Raw genomic sequence first — 23,394 nt, 5'->3', positions numbered from 1 at the left:
TGGGTTGGATCTCCAACTACTGGTGGGAGGTGGGAACTGCAACGGTAACCAATTAATTAAGAGCAAGGAAACTGAAAAAGAAAACATTGGTATAGAAAAATATTGAGATTGAAGAAAAATTAAACTGAAAAAGGAAAGGCTGACATTTAATGAACACAAATTTGTGTTTTACTTCTGCTGTTTTACATTTGCAGTTATTTTTCCTTTTTACTTTCACAATTGTTTTTTTGCCTTTTTCTATCTGTTTTTCAGTTTAATCAATGACTGTTTTAATCATGTGTCGCTGTTTTGGCCAGTGGGGGAGGGGACGAAAGGCGGGTTTCTGCTGAGTCTTTACGGTAATTTGCATATAATTTGCATCCAGCAGACAATTAGCTAACCACCTTAACTGAGCAACTTTGTAATGGATGTTACAAGTTAATTAAACTGAAAAATGGATTGAAACTGAAAAAATGGATTGAAGCTGAAAAAAAGAGATTGAAACTGGAAAAAAAAAGTTGTAAGCGAAAACAAAAAAAATTACAGTTTCAATTAATTGCTTTTCACTATCAATTTTTTTCAGTTTCAATACAAGATTTTTCAGTACATTTATTTCAGTTACAATATTTTTTTTCAGTTTCAATATTTTTTTCGGTTTCATTTCAAGGTGGCATCGTTCTGATCCCATATAATGTAGTAGTGCCTGTTAAGGAATAAAACTGAGGCATCGGTGGCCAGGAAGGGACAGAGGAGGAATACCTCCCCTTTCAGCAGGTTGTATCAGTCATGTCTACGTGCCTAAATGCACTGAGTTTCTACCACATGATCGGCTGTTTATTCAATCATTTATTTTGTGAGTTGCTCTGAATTGTTGAGTCTGAAGCTATTAAAGCACAGATGGACAAAAAAGTGCCTGTACAGGTGGAAATTACAAATCGTATCTGCTCATGACGGCTACAGTCCATCACAAAGAGAAAGTGACACTGACCACTTTAATCTCTCCCTCTCTGTGTCTAATCCTGTGGATGCTGATCAGTGCACTTCACTATCTTCTGCTGTACGTCACTGCTCAAAATCCGCACCCTATTAATAGCCAATAAGCTATTAATTGTTCATTCACAAGTCATCTATAGGCCTGCTGACACAACTTCACCACCAGTGATGGATTTTAGCTATATTATGATTATTAATTATGCTGTGTGTTGTAAAGCATTAGTTATGCTTTACAACACACAGAGGTTCAAGTGTTCATAACTGTACAGCAATGTCACTTAATTATTATTATTTCAAAAGCATAAACAGCAAAATCTTAAGTTTATATACTACAGTTTCAATCATTAGTAAAGGGGATTATTTGCCCATTATCCACTATGAAATGCTGGTATATTTTAGCTCGCCCTAAGACACTGGACTTGTCTCTTGAGTAATTGTTTTGAAGAAGCAACTCTTTCATTGAGTCAATTACTAAACAGCCCTATTTTTGATTAATCTGCTCTTTATCATGACTAAATGCTGCTTCAATGATTAATCTCACTTCTATAGTACACACTGAAGAGGGAGAGGCAAAGCAGAGATCCTCAGACCTATTTTTTCCCAGCAAATGCCTAGTTGAGGAATCCAGCCTCTCAATTGTATCCTTACTCTACCTCAAGTCTCCTTCTGGTTAGACAAAACACCTCAACTGGCTCCTTTTCATGTGAGGAGTAGCATCATTACTTAAACGCTGTGCATGAGGTGCAAGAAGAACATGACTGCACATTCCTTGGCATCATAATAAGACATCTGTTTGAGTATGAATGTTATATGAAAGCACTTAGGCATAGAAAAAAGAGCTTATATGAATGGGTAGATTGAGTAGAGAAGTGTGACACAAGAATCAGTCCTTTTATTAAACAGAAGTTTTTTGCCTTAAGCCTCTGTATTAATCTGCATTGTAAATAAAACTTTGAACTTTTCTTCAGAGCGCTGTGCTTGAGTCCAACTTAAACTAAGGTTATGACACAAGGGTGGCTCGAGAGGTAGAACATGTCATCTATAGATCTACTGATCCCTGGCTCCCCCAGTCTACATGCCAAATGGCATTGGGCAAGATACTAACCCAAGTTAGTATCTTGCCCAATGCCAGTCTACATGCCACAAAGCTGCATTGCAGTACGAATGTGTGTGAATGTTAGCTAGAAAGCACTTAAAGCATACAAGAAAGTACTTGTGTGAATGGGTGAATGTGGCACGTTGTATTAAGCGATATATAAGAATCAGTCCATTTAGCAGAAGAGTCTGCTAAGCTAACAACTATTTTGCCACCATCATTTTTATAGGCTGACATTCAGGATAATTCATCACCTTTCAACTTTCCATCACATTTCCATAAAAGGAGAGTTGTTGTTGAAGGTCTAGATGGGGCAATCGTGGCTCAAGTGTTGGCAGTTCGTCTTGTAATCGGAAAGTTGCTGGTTCAAGCCCTGGCTCGGACAGTCTAGGTTGTTATGTCCTTGGACAAGACATTTCACCTACCACCTACTGGTGATAGCCAGAGGGGCCGATGGCATGATATGGCAGCCTTGCTTCTGGGTCAGTCTGCCCCAGGGCAGCTGTGGCTACAACTGTAGCTTGCCTCCACCAGTGTGTGAATGTGAGAGTGAACGAATAGTGGAATTGTAAAGCACTTTCAGGGTCTTGAAAAGCGCTATATAAATGCAATCCATTATTATTATTATTATTATTACATTGATAATGTGTTGATCTGGGGGTTCTCACAGAAAGAACATGATTCTCACTTGCATACAGTATTCCCAAGCATAGAAAAATGTAAGATATCATCAAAGGAAGTTAAATTTCTCTGTAACATTTTCCCAGAAACTGGGGTTAAGCCATACCCATTCAAGACAGCAGCAACCAGAGAAATGCCTGACCGACTAACAAGACTGAACTGCATAGTTCAGTGAAGTTCTACTGCAAAGGTGGAGCAAAGAATGGACTTCCTGTCTGGACAGTCAGAGAGAACATCTCAGAGAGGACAGTTCTCTTCGACTGAAGCACACATCGTGCAAAATGACCAAATCATCAGCATACATTAATAACAATAACGTTACCCACAATACACCCAGTCTTACATGCATTTAACTTGACAGAAAGATCATTAAGATACAGACTGAATAGAGCAGGAGACAATATTCCATCTTGTTCAGACACTACTAGATATCTTCCCAGTGGTCTAAACCACATGCTTTTTTTTAGAGGCATCCTCTCAATAACAAGCTGTACTTCTTCAGGTCGAATAATTTTGCCATTATTGAAACCAACTGTACTACTGTTAGTAAAATCTATTTCTTTCCAAAAAGCATACACCTTTTTGTGCTGAAGCTCTTTTTTGCCATAGAATTTGCCCTCATCATGCAAACATTCCTTTTAATGAAACAGACACTGTTCTTAAATTTAGCATTAGCAGTTTTTTTACGTTCAAATTCAATGCCAACTCTTGGTATGGCTCGTTCCAGCACATAATTTTCCGATACATGTTACACAACTCATACCATATATCATAACAATTAACCTTATGACACAAAAGAACATCCCTTTGTACATTAATACTGTTCAGACTTCTATCCGTCAGTAAGTTGTACTGCCTGAGATCTTTGTCAGACACTTTTGTCCAAGCTAACTTCCTTTTATTTCCACTGTTGTCATAACGGATCGATTCTGGTACACTGTCAACAAATATACAGCAGGCAGTCCACTGGACACACAAGGCAATTAAGAGGCTAAACACAAGCTACAAGTACCTTGGTGTTCATCTGAACAATAAACTGGACTGGACTCATAATTCAGATGCCCTCTACAGGAAAGGGCAGAGCAGGCTGTACCTGCTGTGGATACTCAGGTCTTTTGGAGTGAAGGGCCCAATCCTGAAGACCTTCTATGACTCTGTGGTGGCCTCAGCCATCTTTTAAAGTGTGGTCTGCTGGGGCGGCAGAGGAGACTGAGCAGGCTGATCCGCAGGGCCAGCTGTGTTCTAGGATGCCCTCTGGACCCAGTGGAGGTGGTGAGTGACAGGAGAATGGTGGCTAAGCTGTCATCTCTGTTGGACAACATCTCCCAGCCCATGCAGGAGACTCTGACAGCACTGAGCAGTTCCTTCAGTGGCAGGCTGCAGCACCCACGGTGTGGGACGGAGCAGGTCTTTCCTCCCCACTGCTGTCAGACTCCACAACAAAGACTTTTGCAGCTGATCAAACACACACATCCACACATGTGGAATAAGACTAAGTGCAATACTCTTTTTCTGACAAAGTTGTATTTTTACTCAGTTGTATATAGCATTTGTATTCTATTTTTATCCTATTGTATATTTTATTTTATTCTATTGTATATAGTATTTTATTTTATTTTTTCTATTCTATTCTGTACAGCTGTGTACAGTATATTATTCTTATTGTATTCCAGTGTTCTCCAGTTTTTGCTATATAACTTTGCACTGTCCACTTTCTGCTGTGACAAAACAAATCTCCCACGTGTGGGACTAATAAAGGTTCTCTTCTCTTCTCTTCTCTTCTCTTCTCTTCTCTTCTCTTCTCTTCTCTTCTCTTCTCTTAAATGAGCAGGTACAGAAAAAACCTCCACAAAAAGGCCACAGATCTATTGCCTTGTTGGGATACTCTTCAGAATGGCTTCAGCCCAGGTCAATTCTTTATGGGGCACCTGCTTCATTCCACTGTGCCAACCTTACAATCTCTGCTCAACCTATCGTTTCCTGACAGTGCTGCTGTTAGTGCAAGTCAGAAAGAGAGCAGGAATGCAAATCAGAAATGAGTCAATAAGTGCCAGCATATGCATGAGCTCTGCTACCATCCACCTGGGAAACAGATGTGGTTGACCAGCACCAAAGTGACAGGGACTGTAGTGTGTGAACATTCAACACCACTTACACTGAGCTGTACACCAGTTTATTACAATGGGGTCCACAGTGTAGATCAGGCTGAGCAGTTTTCAAACCATGGAGAGTGGACCTGTAAATAAATAATGTGAAAATAAGAATTTATTCTTGGTTTGAAAAAAAAATCAAAATGGTTCTACATCAGTAGTGCCACTTTGATACCACAACAATCCTTATGTTAGTATGTATAATCAATTTGTTGCTATGTGAGGAGGGGCAGGGGATCCTCCGTGATGTTTTTTTGCAGTAGAGGGTTACAATGCTAGTAACTGCATGTCGCAGGCAATAAAAGCTCATTCGCTACCACTCATTTTCTTTGAATACAAACCTCTTAATAATCAGTACTTATTAAAACACCTAATATTTTTTTTTAAACTATCCTAGATGAAAGTTAGAGATTTTGAATGCTTCTTCACACATTGTCACATGCATAGTCTGGAATAAACCTGTAATAAACACTGAGCTGATTACAAGATTCTTATGTAATTCCTTCTTAGTGAAAGTGATGCTTTTTCTGCCATCTCCCTTTTTACAACCATCCCCAGTGTTCCCTAAAACTTAAAGGATGTGTTGGATATTATAATCATGTTTTATTGTGCTGATTGGTAGTGCTAAACAGCTGTGAAAACCAGACTGTATTTTGTGCTTTAGTGCGGCTCTCCTGTATATATCCTTCCCGTATATACATGTGTACAGAGGAGGCTTCCCACAGTTACAGCGTGGTCCTCTGTACCACCCAGTAAAACATGGAAGCGCGCCAGACTGTAAGAAGGCTGGCTGTTGATTTGATTTGGCTCCCTGTAAAATATCGCAAACCTAATACAATCGCGTGAACTCGGTGAACTTCTCTCGTGCACTGCTGTAAGCGCGCGCGTACGCTGAGGCAGTAGGAGCGCGTGCCGTCAGTCCCAGGGGACGATGAATTTGCGGAGGTAGACTGCGTTTTACTCACTCTCCCTTCAAGTGGGTTTGAGGTTTTCGTACCATTTTTTAAGTGCAAGTAGGAGGTGATGTTAAGCTCCTGGCGCGCACACAGATGTGTTTCTAAAAGCCTACACTGCGGTAGAATGAGCGACTCATTTACGACCTTCTACTATGACGGAAACTTAAATTCAGCTGAATGACTTTATGGATTAGCGCGTGCTGGGTAGGACTGGCTATGTAACTGACACGGGGATTAATCAAGCTCGTCCAAACCGCATCCATCCATCTGGAAGGAACGTTAGTCTCTGCAGACTCCGTTCTTCTCCATTCATCCGTTACTATGTAAGACAATGGTACCAGTTCCTCTGCAAAAACACGCGCGGTTGCTTAGTTTCTGATGCTTGGCTGTGAAACAATCAGTCGATCAGCACCAAAAGCCGGTTTTCTCCATTTCATATGGGCGAAGACGAGGAGTGCTCCAGCGCCCCTTCACGCCGCGGAGGAAATGCAGAGAACGGAAAGAGCGGAGCCGCTCTGGACCCAGAAAGAGAAAAGAGGTATGCGGAGCTGTTCGAGCAACTGGACTTGAATAAAGATGGCAGGGTTGACATCAATGAACTGAAGACCGGACTGGCAACTCGTGGTTTACAACTCCGAGAGGCTGAGAAGGTGAGCAGGTGTTTTTAATGCGGCACAGGCTGAGGCAGACGCACGCGCACGCAGTACGTGAACTAGTTTATAGTGTTTGTAAAAAAAATGTAAACTTATCTTAAGGGTAAAGAGTGTGGAAATGGTTTCTTCTATATTTTAGGTTTTTATTTAATCAAGTTTATCTTTGTGTGTTTGTGATGCAAGGGCGTAGATTTGGCATGGACGGAAGGGACATGTCCCCACCAATATTCAGCGATTATTGAATTGTCCCCACCAATAATTTGATCTATTCGAGTAAAGAAAATCAAACCCGATAGAAAGAAAAAAACGATCTGTCAACGTCTCATTCACCCAGCGGTGCAGAAAGAGTTAAATTACGTCCTCTACTGGAGTCCTACCTCATGTGACAAATATGGCCAATGTGATTGGCTGTGCCTTTCAGGGAGCTCTGTTTAGTTTTAGCAGCGGCAAGCCTGCGCTGCGAGGAGGAGAGGAGGATGGCAGCAAAAAGGAAGAACCTGGATATAAGTATTTTTCAAAGAAACCTGCAAGTCACTTAAAGCCAACTCATAAAATGTGTCCGTCATAATAACGTTACAGGCTATGCTAGGCTTTGGCCCACATCAGTCTAAAATTGTATGTAACCACGAATAACGTGTTTTGGAAACTAACTGCACAACAGGCAGCGCTATTAGTTATCTCAGTCTCCCAGAGTAGCATTTCTAATTTTGATTGAAACTGTCAGAGAAAACGGCAGCTTTGAGCAAGCTAGGATATTAGTTTACAGAGGCTGTTAAAATTATATGTCTAACATTAAAATGTTGGTGACACAATAATTTCATCCTAATGGTACTGACATATTCATAGGGTTAATTTTTGAGACAAAATGTCATGAGGTAGTCATGATTTTGCAAATATCCACCTTGTAGTGCAGTTTGCACAAATTGTTTTAAAAATGTACTCACCCTACAAATATTACTGATGAGTCAAGATCTGCACAAATTGACAGAAACACTGAAGCAGCTACCCATTTTATTCTTATTGTCATGTATGTCCTATTTGTCAGGTGACAGAAGAACCAACACAAAGCTCAGAGTAATGGTGATACAAGATCACAGGTGAAATTGGATGATGACTTGTTGGTTCATTACTGTATTTGAAGCACATATGTGACTGCATGTATTTGGAATGTCTCACTGTTATTTATCAGGTGACAGAGGCAGCTCTGCCATGTTGTAGCTCGGACAGAGGTGAAGAGGTGAGGTCACAGGTGACTGACTGATGATTTGGTGCTGTAGATTAAATGGTATTTATTATCATGACAATTGTTAGGCTGCTGATGTAAATTGTTTCATTAGTGTATATTTGACAAAGAATCTGAATTGACATGTCTCACTTTTTATATGGCACGAATCAATGTGTTATTTTATCAGGTGGCAATGTGTCCTAGTGCAGTCAGAGGGGAAGAGCCAGGGCCAAAGGTGAGGCACATCAAGCACAGAATAATAATTGTAATCTGAGGATAAAACGCATGTACTGAGGCTGAAAGAAGCTTCAGTGCTCTCAGAAGACTAAAAAGATGGTTAAGGTTAACAATGACTCAAATGAGATTAAACAATGCTGCTGTATGCCATGTCCACCAGGAGAGACTGGACAGTATAGATGTAAAACAAATATGCCAGCAGTTTATCTCAGTTAACGAGAGGAGCAGGCATGTGTTTGGCTCCTTCACGTAGTGGACATTGAGTTGTTGTGTGGGACACCAGTAGTCCATGTCTGTTGCTGTAACAGTAGTTCATGTTTAGAATAGAACATCTCAGCTCACTGATTTGATCGGGGCAATTGTGTGCCTAAACTGTTGCATAATTTTGCTGAGAGATCTTTTACTGTATGGTAATCTTAGATGAGTAGTTTTATGGACAAAAACCACCAGGTCATTCAGTGTTCCCTTAGTGCCAAAATATAACAGATGTTGGTGTACTATAACTGAAGTAATGATGTTAAGTCCTTAAAGTCATATTCTTTTATTGTCACAACTGTATTTGAAGCTATTTTTATTTTTGTATGATACCTGATTTATATGGATTATGGCTGAAGTAAACTAAAGCCTAAAATACTTAGTCATTTGTTTAATAGTAATTTAACATTATATAATTCACATATAAAACTATGAAGTGTGATTTTAAATGGTTTAAAAGCACGTAGAATAGCATATGTAGGCAAGTATATTTCTCCTCTTTTTATTAAGAAGCAAAAACAAAAAGGAAAAAAAAAAGAAACAGGGCAGTGTTTGGTGGTTGAATCATCCGTCCCCACCAATGCCAAAACCAAATCTACGCCCTTGTTGTGATGTCTTACTGAGGACACTCGACGTCAACGTGGTATGTCCTCCAGTTATGTCTCTGAACAGAAGAATGAATAGAAGAAAAGAACTAACTTTTGAAATCCTGATCGTGGAGTACTTAAAGAAAAATAATATATAGGATTGAGCTACTTTATGCTGGGGAGTCTAACAGCTGCATCCCCATTTTAAACCAATGTCAGAAATGGCAACAGTCTGTTGAAATAAATCAACTTTGTCACACATTTAGCAATAAGTCCAAGTTTAATGACATCGCTCAGTTTTTCTTGGACTCAGTAAATGAACTTTTTCTTCATTAGCCATTCAAATAATACAGGGGATGCTATACGCTTTATATATGGACTTCTGAAGATCCACAAGATGCATGTGGGTTATACCCATGAAAACCTTGCCAATCTTCTCTGCCAGTGACAAAAACTTATTCTGCTACTGACTCTTGTTGGGTGCTGTTTATTGAGTTGGATAATTGAAGACATAATGGCAAATAAAGAATTTGTTAATTTAATAAGCAAGGGCCTCGGTATCATATGGAAGAACTATACAGCCTGGCACCTCCCCCTCATGCTGGTCACCAGCTTGGTCACACACTGCTGTGGGATGGCATTCCATTCAGGGCTCGCAAAATTTCAAAATCCCTGGTAGCCCTTCGGGCAGGGACTCTTCAGTTTTTGGTAGCCCAAAATAAATTTAAGTAGCCTGAATAAAAAAGAGAGCAATTTTTTGATTGATGTTTTGTTTCCTTTACAATATTATACATTAAAGTATAATATTGTAACGGAAACAAAACATTAATCAAAAAATTGTTGAAACACAGATTACAACATTGTATAAAAATTACAATCATCAACTCAAATACTTGGTTCTAATTGAACAGAAATTTCTATGAACTTGTAAGAACTGTGTAGAACATGAATCAGTCTGTGTCAGATCCTGAATTTGAAATTTCCACTGAAGTCACGGGTAAGAGGCAAGTGGAACCAAGATCTAGGCCATTTGCTTTTTGAAGTTTGCAAAGACTGCTAAATTGTGCCAGTGGTAGTTCACTCTTTGCAACATAGTAAGCTGTTCTAAACAGATTTTTCAGGTTTATTTTTAGTATGTTATTTGCAGTTGGTGTTTGCTCTGGGAAAGATATTGCAGACTGAGCAATAATGCATTTCTTGCATTTCTCATGGGTTCTAATGGGGGCCTTTCTTAAAATTACTGGTCCCAGTAACAAAGGCGCTTGTCGATCGAGGGAAAACCAACAACACACCCGGCAGAACATTATGTTATTTACACGGGTGCACATAAGTGGTCCGCATGTGCGCATTCGCTGTCAAAATAAAAGACGCACACCAGATAAGAAGTTGCAACGCGCGTTTGCGTCCATATAAAAGGCACTGTTTTTGTCCGCTAGAGTGGGATTTTCACGGCACATTCTGCACCAAATCATTTGTTTGAAACCAGCTCACCTCCTGCAACCACTTTTCCGAGAATACGCGCTTCTTTTGTGGTTCTAAACAAATGTCTGTCCTCCTCCAGAAAATCTTATATACGTAAACACGCGTTGCAACTTCTTATCTTGTGCGCGTTTTTTATTTTGACAGCGAATGTGCACCTGCGGACCACTTATATGCACCCCTGGTTATTATTTAGCTCGTCATATTGCAGCCACAGAAATTCTTTTGTCCATGAAACCATAAAGCTGCACTTTCTTTTTGCCTTATAGTCTGATTTGTCATAACTTTTCCGTTTTGTGGTCACTTCTTCACCCTGACCTGTTTTATTTGGCTCAGCAGAACTAAAATATATATCCTGCTGCTTTTACACACGCACTCACATAACGCTCAGCGATTCTCTGCGCGATCAACCTCTCACATGTTTAAGCTTGCTGCGGGAGATTTGTCACTTGTCATGTTTGCTAACGATTGATAAGACGATGTCAGAGGAATTGGTGTGCAAATTATCGTCACTCACCAATCAGTACTGTCGCTCTCTACACACAGTTTGTGCGATTGCAAAGTGAAAGCAAAAAACAAGCGCAAATTCAAACGCGATTTCAATATGTCACATATTGACAGTGGCTCACCGATGCCAATGACATAATTACCCAGCTACATTTCCGAAAGAATGCAAAAGCATTGACATATATTTTTCTTTCCTATGATAGCCCGACAGGCAGGGCAAGATAGATTTTGGTAGCCCGACAGGAAAAATCGCTAGCCCCGGGACGTCGGGCTAGTGATTTTGTGAGCCCTGCCATTCTTCAACCAGCTTTTTTACAAGTCAGCCTGTGTGATTGTGTTAGTCATTCTGGCTTGAGCAACATGTCCAAGCTGATCCCACAAGTGTTCAATGTGGTTGAGATCAGGACTGCAGGTAAGCGATAGCATCCTCTCCAAATTCTGGTGGTAGTGTCTAATAAACTCTACTCTGTGGGGGTGAGCACTGTCAAAGTTCAGTCCCAGACTGTTGAGATATGGGATTGCCATAGAGATGGCCTCCAATGATGATAAATCTTGTTTTTACAGTGAGGGAGATGCCGCTGAACACAATCACACTGTCTCCAGCAAAAGCTTTTACCAATGAACATAGCATTCTCGCATCTTCTCCACACTGTGGTCCAACTGCCATAGGCAGAATCTGGACTCACATAAGGTTCCTCCACATTTTCAGCTTCCAGTGAACATGTTGTCAAAGCAAGAGTCAATAGCAGACTAAGGTGTTTAGTATTGGCAGAGAAGATTTGGTAAGTTTTTCATGGACTCATCCCACATTCTCAACTCTGCTATTCAACCCACAGATATATTTTCCTTACAAATGTGGCACCATTTAAAGGGAAATAACAGGCTTTCCAGTATAAGATTTATTGCCAATTAATGTTACAACAAGAAACAATTGAGCATGCACACATTTTCTTACTCTTTAAGAAAGTTTAGTTGTGTTTGCCTCAAGACATAGCTCAGGTATGAAGCTGGGCTTTACTTACCTTACTTACTGCACCTCTGTACTCTGCACTGTAGACTGTCAGTGAGTCCAGCTGTTTTACTGAACCTTTACCTTCTGACTGTGAATACTTTAACGTGCCGAGGATGACGGCGTGGTGGTGGAGTGGCGGCTCCACGTAAACATATTTCCTCGGTGCTTGCCTCTTGTCACTGGCTCTCTGTTCACTTCTGAATTGGTTGATTGATTTTAAAATTTTATTGTTGACTTACAAACCCTGGAATGGACAGGATCCTGGGTATTTGTCTAACCTCTTGCAGCCTTATGCACCCTCTAGATCTCTTAAATAAAATTATCTTTTTAACACAATATGAAAATTATTTGGTACTAATGTTATAAGTTACAAGTTATTTGGTACGAGCTATTTTGTAATTCTGTACAGCACTTTGGTGAATTTTTCTGTTGTAGTAAAATGTGCTATATAACTAAAAAATAACTTGAACTTAAACGTGGGAGACGTTCAGTTAAGTTCAGTGTAATTTTACAAATTATTTAGATATTTACATTACAGATCGTAAAGGTAAAATATATTTTTGTCATGGTCCCTTGGTCTTGGACACAGGGTTTTGATCTTTTTCCTGGATCATGATGTATTTTTGGGGTTTTGAGACATGATTTATGTTCAAATGTTATATTTAGTCCTTGAGTGTGGTATTATTTCTCAGTGCTCCTGAGTTAGTTTTCTTTGCTTCTTGTCGCCTCAAAGCGCTTTATATTTTAAAGTAAAGACCAAAAGTACAAAGAAAAGAAAGAAAATCCCAACAATTATTTGACCTACTATGAGCTTTGCATATGACAAATAAAACTGAAAACTGAAACTGAAACTTTTACGGTTAGCTACGTTAGCTAAAATGGTCATTCACTCTGATTCTTGCTGCTGCTCCTAATGAGGAATTTCTGTGTCTGTATTGATTTTGTTAATGTACTGAACAAAGTTTTGAAATAAACTCACCGTGGCTCCCTGTGGTCTGTGGTTGTGAATCCAGCATGGTAGACAGGACAATGGAAATGGACTGGCTGACTTCAACTCTCTTCTCCTCACTATTTACACTCCCTGATCCCACCGTTTGCCCCATGTCATTTACATTGTGAACACATCCTAATTTGAGCCTTTTTTTGGCTTTAATTCCCTGTTTACTCTGTGCTTTCTCTCTTTCTCTGGACTTACAGATAGTCCTTGAGAGTGACACCAACCATGATGGTCTGCTGGATTTCCAGGAGTTCTCTCAGTACCTCCAGACTCACGAGAAAAGACTCTGGCTCATGTTCCACAGACTGGACCGCAACAATGACGGTGTGTGCATGCTTAACACACAGTAAATGCACCAGTTCTGTCAGTTACCTCGCCCATAAATATCATCTTTACGGGCCCCAATTTCCAATGCTGTTTGTACTCTCTGATGTGTTTGGTAGGGCAAATTGATGTGGGGGAGATCCAGCACTCACTACAAAAGCTTGGAGTGGAGGTTACCATGGAACAGGCCTCCAAAATACTGCAGAGGTACCATGTCTGAAATGGAAATTTGATTTTGTTTGTATTTCTTTACACAGTGATCTATTACAGTCAAGTCTTCTCTATGGTTTACCTCATAAATCCCTCCATAAACTGCAGTTGGTTCAAAATACAGCTGCTCGTGTTATTTCCAGAACTAGATCCACTGAACATATAACACCTGTTCTTAAACAGCTCCATTGGCTCCCAATTCACCTCCGTGTCAATTTCAAGATCCTGCTTCTCACTTTCAAAGCGCTTCATAACTTTGCTCCTCCATATCTATCCGATCTTCTCCATACATACTCACCCCTTCATACACTCCGCTCTTCTTCAGCTTCCCTTCTGTCAGTTACACCTGCTCGCCTGACTACCATGGGACTCAGAGCCTTTAGTTGTTCTGCCCCGAGACTTTGGAATGCACTTCCACTTGCTCTACGGACCACACACTGTCTCACCACTTTTAAATCACTACTCAAAACCCATCTGTTTAGAATTGCATACACCTGATCTGTCTTAGGCCATTTTTACCTTGCTCAGTTTTTATATTTGCTTTTATACTTTTATGACTGTTTATGTCTAAATTTTATCTACCATGTTTGCTATATATATACATTTTTCTTATGTTTTTTATGGTATTGTTTACGTGCTACTGTAAGGTGACCTTGAGGGTCTGAAAGGCGCATATAAATAAAATGTATTATTATTATTAAGGAAATAAAACAAATGCACTACAATGTATAAAATATTCAAAACAAAAAAATCTTAATTATTTGATCTAATTTAATTTGATCTTTAATTTAATACATTTCCTAGCACATAGTTCAAATATGAGAGTCAGATTTTACACCATGTGCCATTGTAGCTGACTTGGTTGAGCAGGTGATCCATATGCCAAAAGTCTACAGGTGCCTGGGTTTGATTCTATCTCCCTTGTGCTCGCCCCACTTTCCAGTATAAAAAAGGTTAAAACTACATAAATGATTTAAACTCAACTGGCTAAGTCGGAGGATTAGCTTTGAGGCACTAAAGGATTAAGGGAGTTTATTTACAAAGTGCACAATAAAAGAAAATAATATTAATGGACTTGGGTTGCAAGATGGCACCTGTGTTTGGCTGTGCCTCTGCCTCTGTCTATGTGTTTGTTTATTTTACATATTGTGCAAATATTTTTGGTACAGTTTTGCCCGCTGTCATCTCCCTTTTAATATATGATGCATCTGATAAAATCTGCTATGGATAATTTTCAGAGTCAACAAAACGAGGTTGTTTTTCCAGCGCTGCTTGAGCACTTTGCCTTTGCTTAGGAGGCTTCGTCAGAGGAAGCGGGGGAAAAGAGCTGGTTTCTTTGTACTACTTTGTCGGCTTTGGAGAGAAGCAGGTCTTTGGGAGCTTCACTCCTGGGCTGCTGCCAGTCAGATTCACCTGAGTCTTGTTGGGGCTGACCCGTTTTTCACACTGTCATCTGAAAGTGTGGAAAGCCATGGAAAAAAATCTATTAAAAAGAGGCCTGTGTTGAGCTGGAAGGCTCGGGTTGATCAGGGTCAACTGGCCTCCTATACCACCGGAGTGAAGGTGTAATTTGGCAAGCCTTGGATTGCTTTGGAGCGCTTTGAGTGCTCAGAGTAGAAAACCACCTATATACGAACCAGTCCATCTGCCATTCGCAGATGTGGGCAGAGAAGCTGCCTCTGGCTAAGAGACGTGGCAGCAGCGGGAGGCCTTTTTTCTCCTGAAAGAAGGAGAAGGTGGAACCAAAGGCAGATGACTCCCGGTCTTCTGCCCATAGCCTGCTTAAAGTAGGGTGGCACAGTCCCCGTCTTGAAACAAGTATTTATAATCTTGATGGCCGAATTACATGAAAGACTTGTTTTAAACAGGTGAGAGGGAATGATGTCAAACAGATGGCACCTCCAACAACTTGCCTCATACATTATTGGATCTGAGCATCCTTAGAAAGTAAAGTCTGCTCATCCTCATCTTGTACAGCATCTTGTACACTGTTGGTTCCTCCAGTCAGGTGAAGTACCTGTAGCCGTCCCCGTTTTCCAACTCTTCACCCGCCATGTTGATGGGCCTAGTTGCAGTGTTTTTTTCCTCCGAAAGTCAGCCAACATGTCATTTGTGTTGCTGAAATTCAGAAGGAGGTGATTTCTTCTTTCTTCTTAATACATCCAACCACTGCAGTGTCATAAGAGATCTTCTGCAGGTGGCATGTTTCAGTCTTGTAATTTGAGTGGACAGGAATGGAGACAGGACTGTCCCCTGTGGTGCCCTAGTATTACTAACCACCACATCAAACAGTGGTACAAATTGTGTTACAAATTAAGGGCTCTCTGACAGATAGTCAGCAATCCAGGAGACAATAGAAGTGGTGAGGCCCATCCTGAGCAGCTTATTATTTAGCAGAAGTGGGTGGATGGTATTAAAGGCACTGGAGAAAAAAACATGATTCTAAAAATGCCACCAGTACCATCCTGTTAAGAGTGAGCATGCTGGTAGATAATCACCTCTATATGAGGGTGGTACGCAAACTGAAAGGGGTCAGGGGATGTTTCACCTGCAAGATATGATGGGCAAGAACCACTCTCTAGCACCTTCATGACATGTGACATCAAGGCATCTGGTCTGAAGTCATTAAGGCCAGAAGGAATGGCTTTCTTCGGTACCAGTACTAAACATAACGTCTTCCATAGTATAATGTCTTCACCTTTTACAGCAACAAACTTAGGTTGAAGAGATACTGCAGGGGGCAGATGGTTGGGCATCACAGGACTTCAGGACCCTGGAATTGATGCAGCCAAGGGCCTGGAGCTTTAATTTAAACCCCTTTTCCATTAGTACCTACTCAGATCGACTTGCCACGGTTCGCCACAGTTTTCAGGGTTTTCCATTAGGTGATACTGTAATAATACCTGGTACCAGATACTAAAATAGTATGTGCTCAGAAGGGGTTCTAAAGCAATCTGAGGAGGTACTAAAATGCATGGCACCAATTGGCCGGTCAGTGGCATCACTCAATGAGTCACGAGAGCGTCTTATTCGCCAAAATCAAAACTGCTATTTTTTAAACCCGGCATCAAGGGAGATGGCATAAAGGGGGCAAATACTCTTTCACAGCACTGCATGCTTGCCCGTATGGTGCTTTTGCCCATGGCCATCTGGGACCCTTGTGCTCCTGAATACATCTGTTATACAACTGTCAGAAGATGTGATGTCACTTTGTCATCCAGTTAATGAGGGCGAGAAACAGTGAGCATTAACCGGCCCTAACCTTCTCTCTTTCTCCCAGTATGGACAGAGATGGGACTATGACTATTGACTGGAATGAATGGCGCGATCACTTCCTGTTCAACCCTTTGCACAACATGGAGGAAATTGTCCACCACTGGAAGCACTCCCATGTAGGAGTGTTTTTTTGTTTTGTTTTTCACTTTTAAATGTTATAAATGATTAATAAATGTTAACATCCTGACAGTATTTATATTTTCATGCTAATGGGTTATTAGGATGAAAATATTTGGTAGTATTTGGCAAAACATAATCAAGTTGAACTGTGAACTACACTGTTTTCATTCATACCTCATACAGATGGAGATTATGTAACAGTTAGCATGTGTTGGCAAGATGCAGTGGCGAAGAACGAGCAAACACAAACACAGTTTCTACCTTTCTAATGTTGTTTTAGATGTTTGACATCGGGGAACACCTGACAGTGCCTGATGAGTTTTCAGAGCGGGAGCGGCAATCAGGTTTGGTATGGAGGCAGCTGGTTGCTGGAGCCATGGCAGGGGCAGTGTCCCGGACAGGAACTGCTCCACTGGACCGTCTCAAGGTCTTCCTGCAAGTGGGTATTCACACTGTCCTGCCACTGATACACACATTTAGTTTACTATATACTGACCTGAAAAGAGCCAGAGACATTAGTCGACTTAATGCTCTGTGTAATTTCCAGTGATTGTTGTTATTGCTACACCCAGTCCTTAACGGACACATATTGTGAAACTCCACCTCTGTGAAGAGGTTTTTTTCCAAAGTATGAGTTTTGAACATTTGAAGCCTTCTTATAGCCCCTTCAGCAACAAGATTACCTTCCAGCTTTACAGCAATTACTTCCCCATCTTTGTATGTGCATTCTGAGTAGATGCCTCCATGTGGTTGTTCACACAAAACTAAAACAAAGACAGATGCCATCAGGTAAGAAGGAAGAAAAACATTAATAAACATTGAGAAAAAACCACTAGATGATCCATTAGAAGTTCAAAAGACCAAAATACGATACAGCGAAGGTGCAAAGGAGTGTTCTTCGGACAGGTTGATCCATATGAACACCAAGATTGGTCACTTTTGTCATTGGCTGTGTGCGGCAGGCAGGAATGGAGGACCCAAATACAGTCTCTCTGAGGCGAAAAGTGAACTCCAAAACAGCTTTATTGCTGGACACAAGGAAAACTAACTAAACTGAGGAGTACAAAATAACCTAGACAGACAGAACACACAGTGAGGTATGAGGGGGAACGCAACGGAGGACAGAAGAAACAAAGGGCTTAAATACACGGGGAACACAGCTGGGGCTAACATCACACAACGAGACAGAGGACACAAAGCTGAACATAAAACGTGAGACGAGGAACCTTCAAAGTAAGTGAAGCAAAACAGAACATGGCCCACATGGAAGTAATGGGAACACAAACTGACATACACACACACAGATGAGACCAGAAAATAACAGACGTGAAAACACAAGTGAGACAACGAGACACAAGAACACAGGGAAGGCACCATAACAAAACTGAGAACTACACATCAGGAATACTAAATATAACTAGGGGAGCTAGAAATACAAAACTAAATAATAGAAACACTAAATCAAAGAACATAGATGAACAAAACCGTTTTCAGAAGCCACTGGGCAACTGTGGGTGCTTCTGACTTGAACCAGTAAATTGTTATCATTTTTCTTGCAGTCATGAGGAGGAAATGTGGGAGAAAGCGCTGCTCATAGGAGAAACCATCAGGAAAGATATCCAAAAAAAGATCAGGGGATCCATTGGGAGGTTGACTGACAACTGACAACTGTTTTGCATAATGTTCTTAACATCCATCCAGCTCTGTTGTATGCAAACACAGTCCCAAAAGATATGCGTCTGGTCCCCCCAAACCCCACAATTTCTCCAACACTTATCACCAGAGATGGGCAGTAAAAAAATTGAAAAAAGTTGGAAAAAGTAACGCGTTACTTTTTTCAAGTAGCGAGTAAAGTAAGGGATTACTATTGCAAAAAAAGTAATTAGATTACTGTTACTTTCCTGTAAGCACGCTGCGTTACTGCGTTACTAAAGCCGTGATTTTTTTGCGAGAGTGTCTCATGACAATGACGTTCGTGTGTGCTGTGCGTCGTTCGTGGCAACAGCTGTGTGCAGATCAACAATGGATAATATATAGAGTGCGGGAGAGCGTATGACCGTGCAGCGTTTAACGCGTGGAAGTACTGACCTTACTTTGAGTTTGATTCTGTAAAAAGTGACAAAAACATTAGCGTCCACTGTTCACTGCGTGGGAAGAAAACTTCTTTTTGCAGCGAAAAAACCCCTAAACTTCAGAGCAAGCACCGAGTATGCTGCCACGGGAATGTGAAATTCACAGAGAAACTCACGGATTCTTCCACTGACCGCTGCGGCACACCCTTGTCCAGGGCAAACCTCCGCCTGCCCCACTCCTGCTAAACAGGTGAAAATAGAGCAACAGGACCGCTGAGTCTTTGATTTTATTTATTTTCTGCTGTGTTTCACTTGCATCTATTTGAAAGAGTGAGTGTAAACACAAAACAAATATTTTATTTTATATGCTGGAATGTGCAGAAAATAGGTTTAAATGTTAAACAAATTTCTTCCAGTCAGAGAATGTTGTGTATAATTTAATTTTTGCTTGATGCATAAAGTTAAAAGATTAAAACTAATAAAACAAGTTTTAAAAAGAGACTTTTTCCATTTGATTACATTTTGTATGATGGATTATGCAGGAAAAAATAGAATTGGGCTGAAAGATCTATTGTTTTATTACCTATTCAGGTTGTAAATCATGTTTTTTTTAGTTACTGATTACTTTTTTCAAGTAACTTGACCAACACTGCTTATCACTGACACTACTTTTGGAAAGAAAGGTTTTCAGTGGAGTTCTAAAATCTTAATTTAACCTTTCTCCGCCCACCTCTCAAAACTCCGATCTGACAATGGAAGGAATGAAGGAACTCAACATTTCCATTTACGGGAACAGCTTGAGACATGGTTGAGTCTGACCCTTGGTTGTTTATTCTGCCAGATAAATTTAGATGTAATGCTTTCTAATAATTTGAATGCACTGTGGGAAAATGGGTAGGTTCTGAAATAGGAATAATAGGCGTGGAAGAATATTCATCCTTATACATTCAATCCTCCCCATAAGAGTGAGTGGGAGTAGGTTCCATCTGTCCAAGTCCCTCCTTGAATAACCGATCATAATTGAGCGCAAGTAACTGATTGGTTTTAGGAGTAATAATTATCCCCAAGTATCTGAAACCCTGTTTAGAGTGTCTAAAAGATACAAGATGATCTAGCTGTGTGGGCCAGTTCCCAACAATCATTAATGTTGGGTCTGTGTTTCCACATGCCCCGCTAGTTTAGAGACTTATTCCTCATGAAGAACACAAGACATAACAGAACATCTTCAACCGGTCTTTAACTCGCTAACGAGGGAAGCCTTGGTCAGAACCAGGCGGTGGAGCAATGCTCCTCACCTGTCTCTGGCCCAAATCCTCTGTGAGCAACACAAGGTGGTGAATAACACACCCTTGGTAAATTCAAAAACCCAGAAAAATTACAACTAAAAAGGTTAAATTTGCAGAGTTCACATAGTCATGTGACCCAAGTTTCCTCCTGTGGTCTCCTCCTGCTCCTGCAACAAGAGACACACACAGATATAGATCCACACCTTTGTCACATCGGCGTGAGGGTTAACTTAAGTCAGTCAAGTCTTGTCAGCTTTTGTCAGCTTTTATCAGTCAGTCAGTTCCCCATTTTTTTTATTTTCACTCATCATTCATTCATTGATTCTTTCTTTGCTGATAGTGGAATTTATTGTCGCATTTCGTTTCCACCCTCAGCAAAACAACGACATTAAAAAGAAAAAGAATTTAGACTAGATTACCTCGCTGAATCCTTTTAGAAAGTGGCTTTCTCCTGAGCCCATTTTAATTTTGGAGAAACTCAATTTGCAACCGTTCGCAACATGTTGTAGTTAAATGGTAAAATGGTAAATGGCCTGTATTTGTATAGCGCTTTACTAGTCCCTAAGGACCCCAAAGCGCTTTACACGTTCAGTCATCCACCCATTCACACACACATTCACACACTGGTGATGGCAAGCTACATTGTAGCCACAGCCAACCTGGGGCGCACTGACAGAGGCGAGGCTGCCGGACACTGGCGCCACCGGGCCCTCTGACCACCATCAGTAGGCGACGGGTGAAGTGTCTTGCCCAAGGACACAACCCTGTTGTCTCATCACACAGGGCTCGCAAAATCGCTAGCCCGACGTCCCGGGGCTAGCGATTTTTCCTGTCGGGCTACCAAAATCTATCTTGCCCTGCCCGTCTGGCTATCATAGGAAGGAAAAATATATGTCAATGCTTTTGCATTCTTTCGGAAATGTAGCTGAGTAATTATGTCATTGGCATCGGTGAGCCACTGTCAATATGTGACATATTGAAATCGCGTTTGAATTTGCGCTTGTTTTTTGCTTTCACTTTGCAATCGCACAAACTGTGTGTAGAGAGCGACAGTACTGATTGGTGAGTGACGATAATTTGCGCACCAATTCCTCTGACATCGTCTTATCAATCGTTAGCAAACATGACAAGTGACAAATCTCCCGCAGCAAGCTTAAACATGTGAGAGGTTGATCGCGCAGAGAATCGCTGAGCGTTATGTGAGTGCGTGTGTAAAAGCAGCAGGATATATATTTTAGTTCTGCTGAGCCAAATAAAACAGGTCAGGGTGAAGAAGTGACCACAAAACGGAAAAGTTATGACAAATCAGACTATAAGGCAAAAAGAAAGTGCAGCTTTATGGTTTCATGGACAAAAGAATTTCTGTGGCTGCAATATGACAAGCTAAATAATAACCAGGGGTGCATATAAGTGGTCCGCAGGTGCGCATTCGCTGTCAAAATAAAAAACGCGCACAAGATAAGAAGTTGCAACGCGTGTTTGCGTACATAAGATTTTCTGGAGGAGGACAGACATTTGTTTAGAACTCTTAAAGATGTCGAAGAAGCAAGCTCCTTTAAGCAATTACTTTGGTGTTCCTCCACCTCCAAAAAAATGTCAGAAGGAGTCCGAACCACAAAAGAAGCGCGTATTCTCGGAAAAGTGGTTGCAGGAGGTGAGCTGGTTTCAAACAAATGATTTGGTGCAGAATGTGCCGTGAAAATCGCACTCTAGCGGACAAAAACAGTGCCTTTTATATGGACGCAAACGCGCGTTGCAACTTCTTATCTGGTGCGCGTCTTTTATTTTGACAGCGAATGCGCACATGCGGACCACTTATGTGCACCCGTGTAAATAACATAATGTTCTGCCGGGTGTGTTGTTGGTTTTCCCTCGATCGACAAGCGCCTTTGTTACTGGGACCAGTAATTTTAAGAAAGGCCCCCATTAGAACCCATGAGAAATGCAAGAAATGCATTATTGCTCAGTCTGCAATATCTTTCCCAGAGCAAACACCAATTGCAAATAACATACTAAAAATAAACCTGAAAAATCAGTTTAGAACAGCTTACTATGTTGCAAAGAGTGAACTACCACTGGCACAATTTAGCAGTCTTTGCAAACTTCAAAAAGCAAATGGCCTAGATCTTGGTTCCACTTGCCTCTTACCTGTGACTTCAGTGGAAATTTCAAATTCAGGATCTGACACAGACTGATTCATGTTCTACACAGTTCTTACAAGTTCATAGAAATTTCTGTTCAATTAGAACCAAGTATTTGAGTTGATGATTGTAATTTTTATACAATGTTGTAATTTGTGTTTCAACAATTTTTTGATTAATGTTTTGTTTCCGTTACAATATTATACTTTAATGTATAATATTGTAAAGGAAACAAAACAGGAAACAAAACATCAATCAAAAAATTGCTCTCTTTTTTATTCAGGCTACTTAAATTTATTTTGGGCTACCAAAAACTGACGAGTCCCTGCACGAAGGGCTACCAGGGATTTCGAAATTTTGCGAGCCCTGTCACATAATAAGTTTCTTCTCATGTTACCAAATGTGTGCCATGTTAAAACTTCTTCACACACCAGAAACTCAACAATCAGCTCACTCATTCAAGACCCCTCATCAGCATTCTGTTTTCTCCCTATGATGCAACCATCTGTCCTCCTATAATATTCAGCCCACTAATCTATGTATCACTTTCATCTTACTAGTGACTTGGACAAGATGACAACAGAATCTCATGCTTAGACTCTGTCTGGTTTCATTGTATGTGTATATGCATGTAGGGTTAGTATGGTTAATGCACTTTATGTTTGTGTGTGTTTTATGTACCTTTCTCAGCGATCGTGGCTCAAGAGTTGGGCGTTCGCCTTGTAATCGGAAGGTTGCCGGTTCGAGCCCCGGCTTGGACAGTCTCGGTCGTTGTGTCCTTAGGCAAGACACTTCACCCGTTGCCTACTGGTGGTGGTCAGAGGGCCTGGTGGCGCCAGTGTCCGGCAGCCTCGCCTCTGTCAGTGCGCCCCAGGGTGGCTGTGGCTACAATGTAGCTTGCCATCACCAGTGTGTGAATGGGTGGATGACTGGACATGTAAAGCGCTTTGGGGTCCTTAGGGACTAGTAAAGCGCTATATAAATACAGGCCATTTACCATTTTACCATTTCTCATTTTGTAGTCCAGACTCCTTCTCAATTTTCCCACTTAAAGCAGTTTCCTTTTTTCCCAGGATTGCTAACCCAAATTTTGATTTCCCACACTAAACAACAGCCTTCCTCTGTGTTCTCACCTGCTCCTCTCACTCCGTTCTCCTC

General features: G+C 40.8%; 1 protein-coding gene across 3 annotated transcripts in view; it reads left to right on the top strand.

Moving 5' to 3' along the window:
* Positions 1-5,619: 5,619 nt before the first annotated feature.
* LOC146389139 (mitochondrial adenyl nucleotide antiporter SLC25A23-like) overlaps positions 5,620-23,394 on the top strand; it is a 54,067-nt gene continuing 36,292 nt past the window's right edge. Inside the window, exons 1-6 of one of the 3 annotated variants that reach the window (XM_084926845.1) lie at positions 5,620-6,505; positions 7,921-7,968; positions 13,008-13,131; positions 13,251-13,338; positions 16,622-16,733; positions 17,018-17,176. In XM_084926845.1, coding sequence (XP_084782971.1) covers positions 6,293-6,505; positions 7,921-7,968; positions 13,008-13,131; positions 13,251-13,338; positions 16,622-16,733; positions 17,018-17,176 — 744 coding nt within the window. In that variant the 5' untranslated portion in view covers positions 5,620-6,292. The remainder of the gene's footprint in view (positions 6,506-7,920; positions 7,969-13,007; positions 13,132-13,250; positions 13,339-16,621; positions 16,734-17,017; positions 17,177-23,394) is intronic. The other 2 variants (XM_084926843.1, XM_084926844.1) reach the window with 2 other exon arrangements.

Source organism: Perissodus microlepis, chromosome 4, assembly GCF_051167445.1.
Source record: "Perissodus microlepis isolate ML-2025 ecotype Zambia chromosome 4, ASM5116744v1, whole genome shotgun sequence".
Classification (NCBI taxonomy): domain Eukaryota; kingdom Metazoa; phylum Chordata; class Actinopteri; order Cichliformes; family Cichlidae; genus Perissodus; species Perissodus microlepis.
The sequence above is the reverse complement of the archived record's forward strand: the minus strand, read 5'-3'. Positions and strand labels throughout refer to the sequence as shown.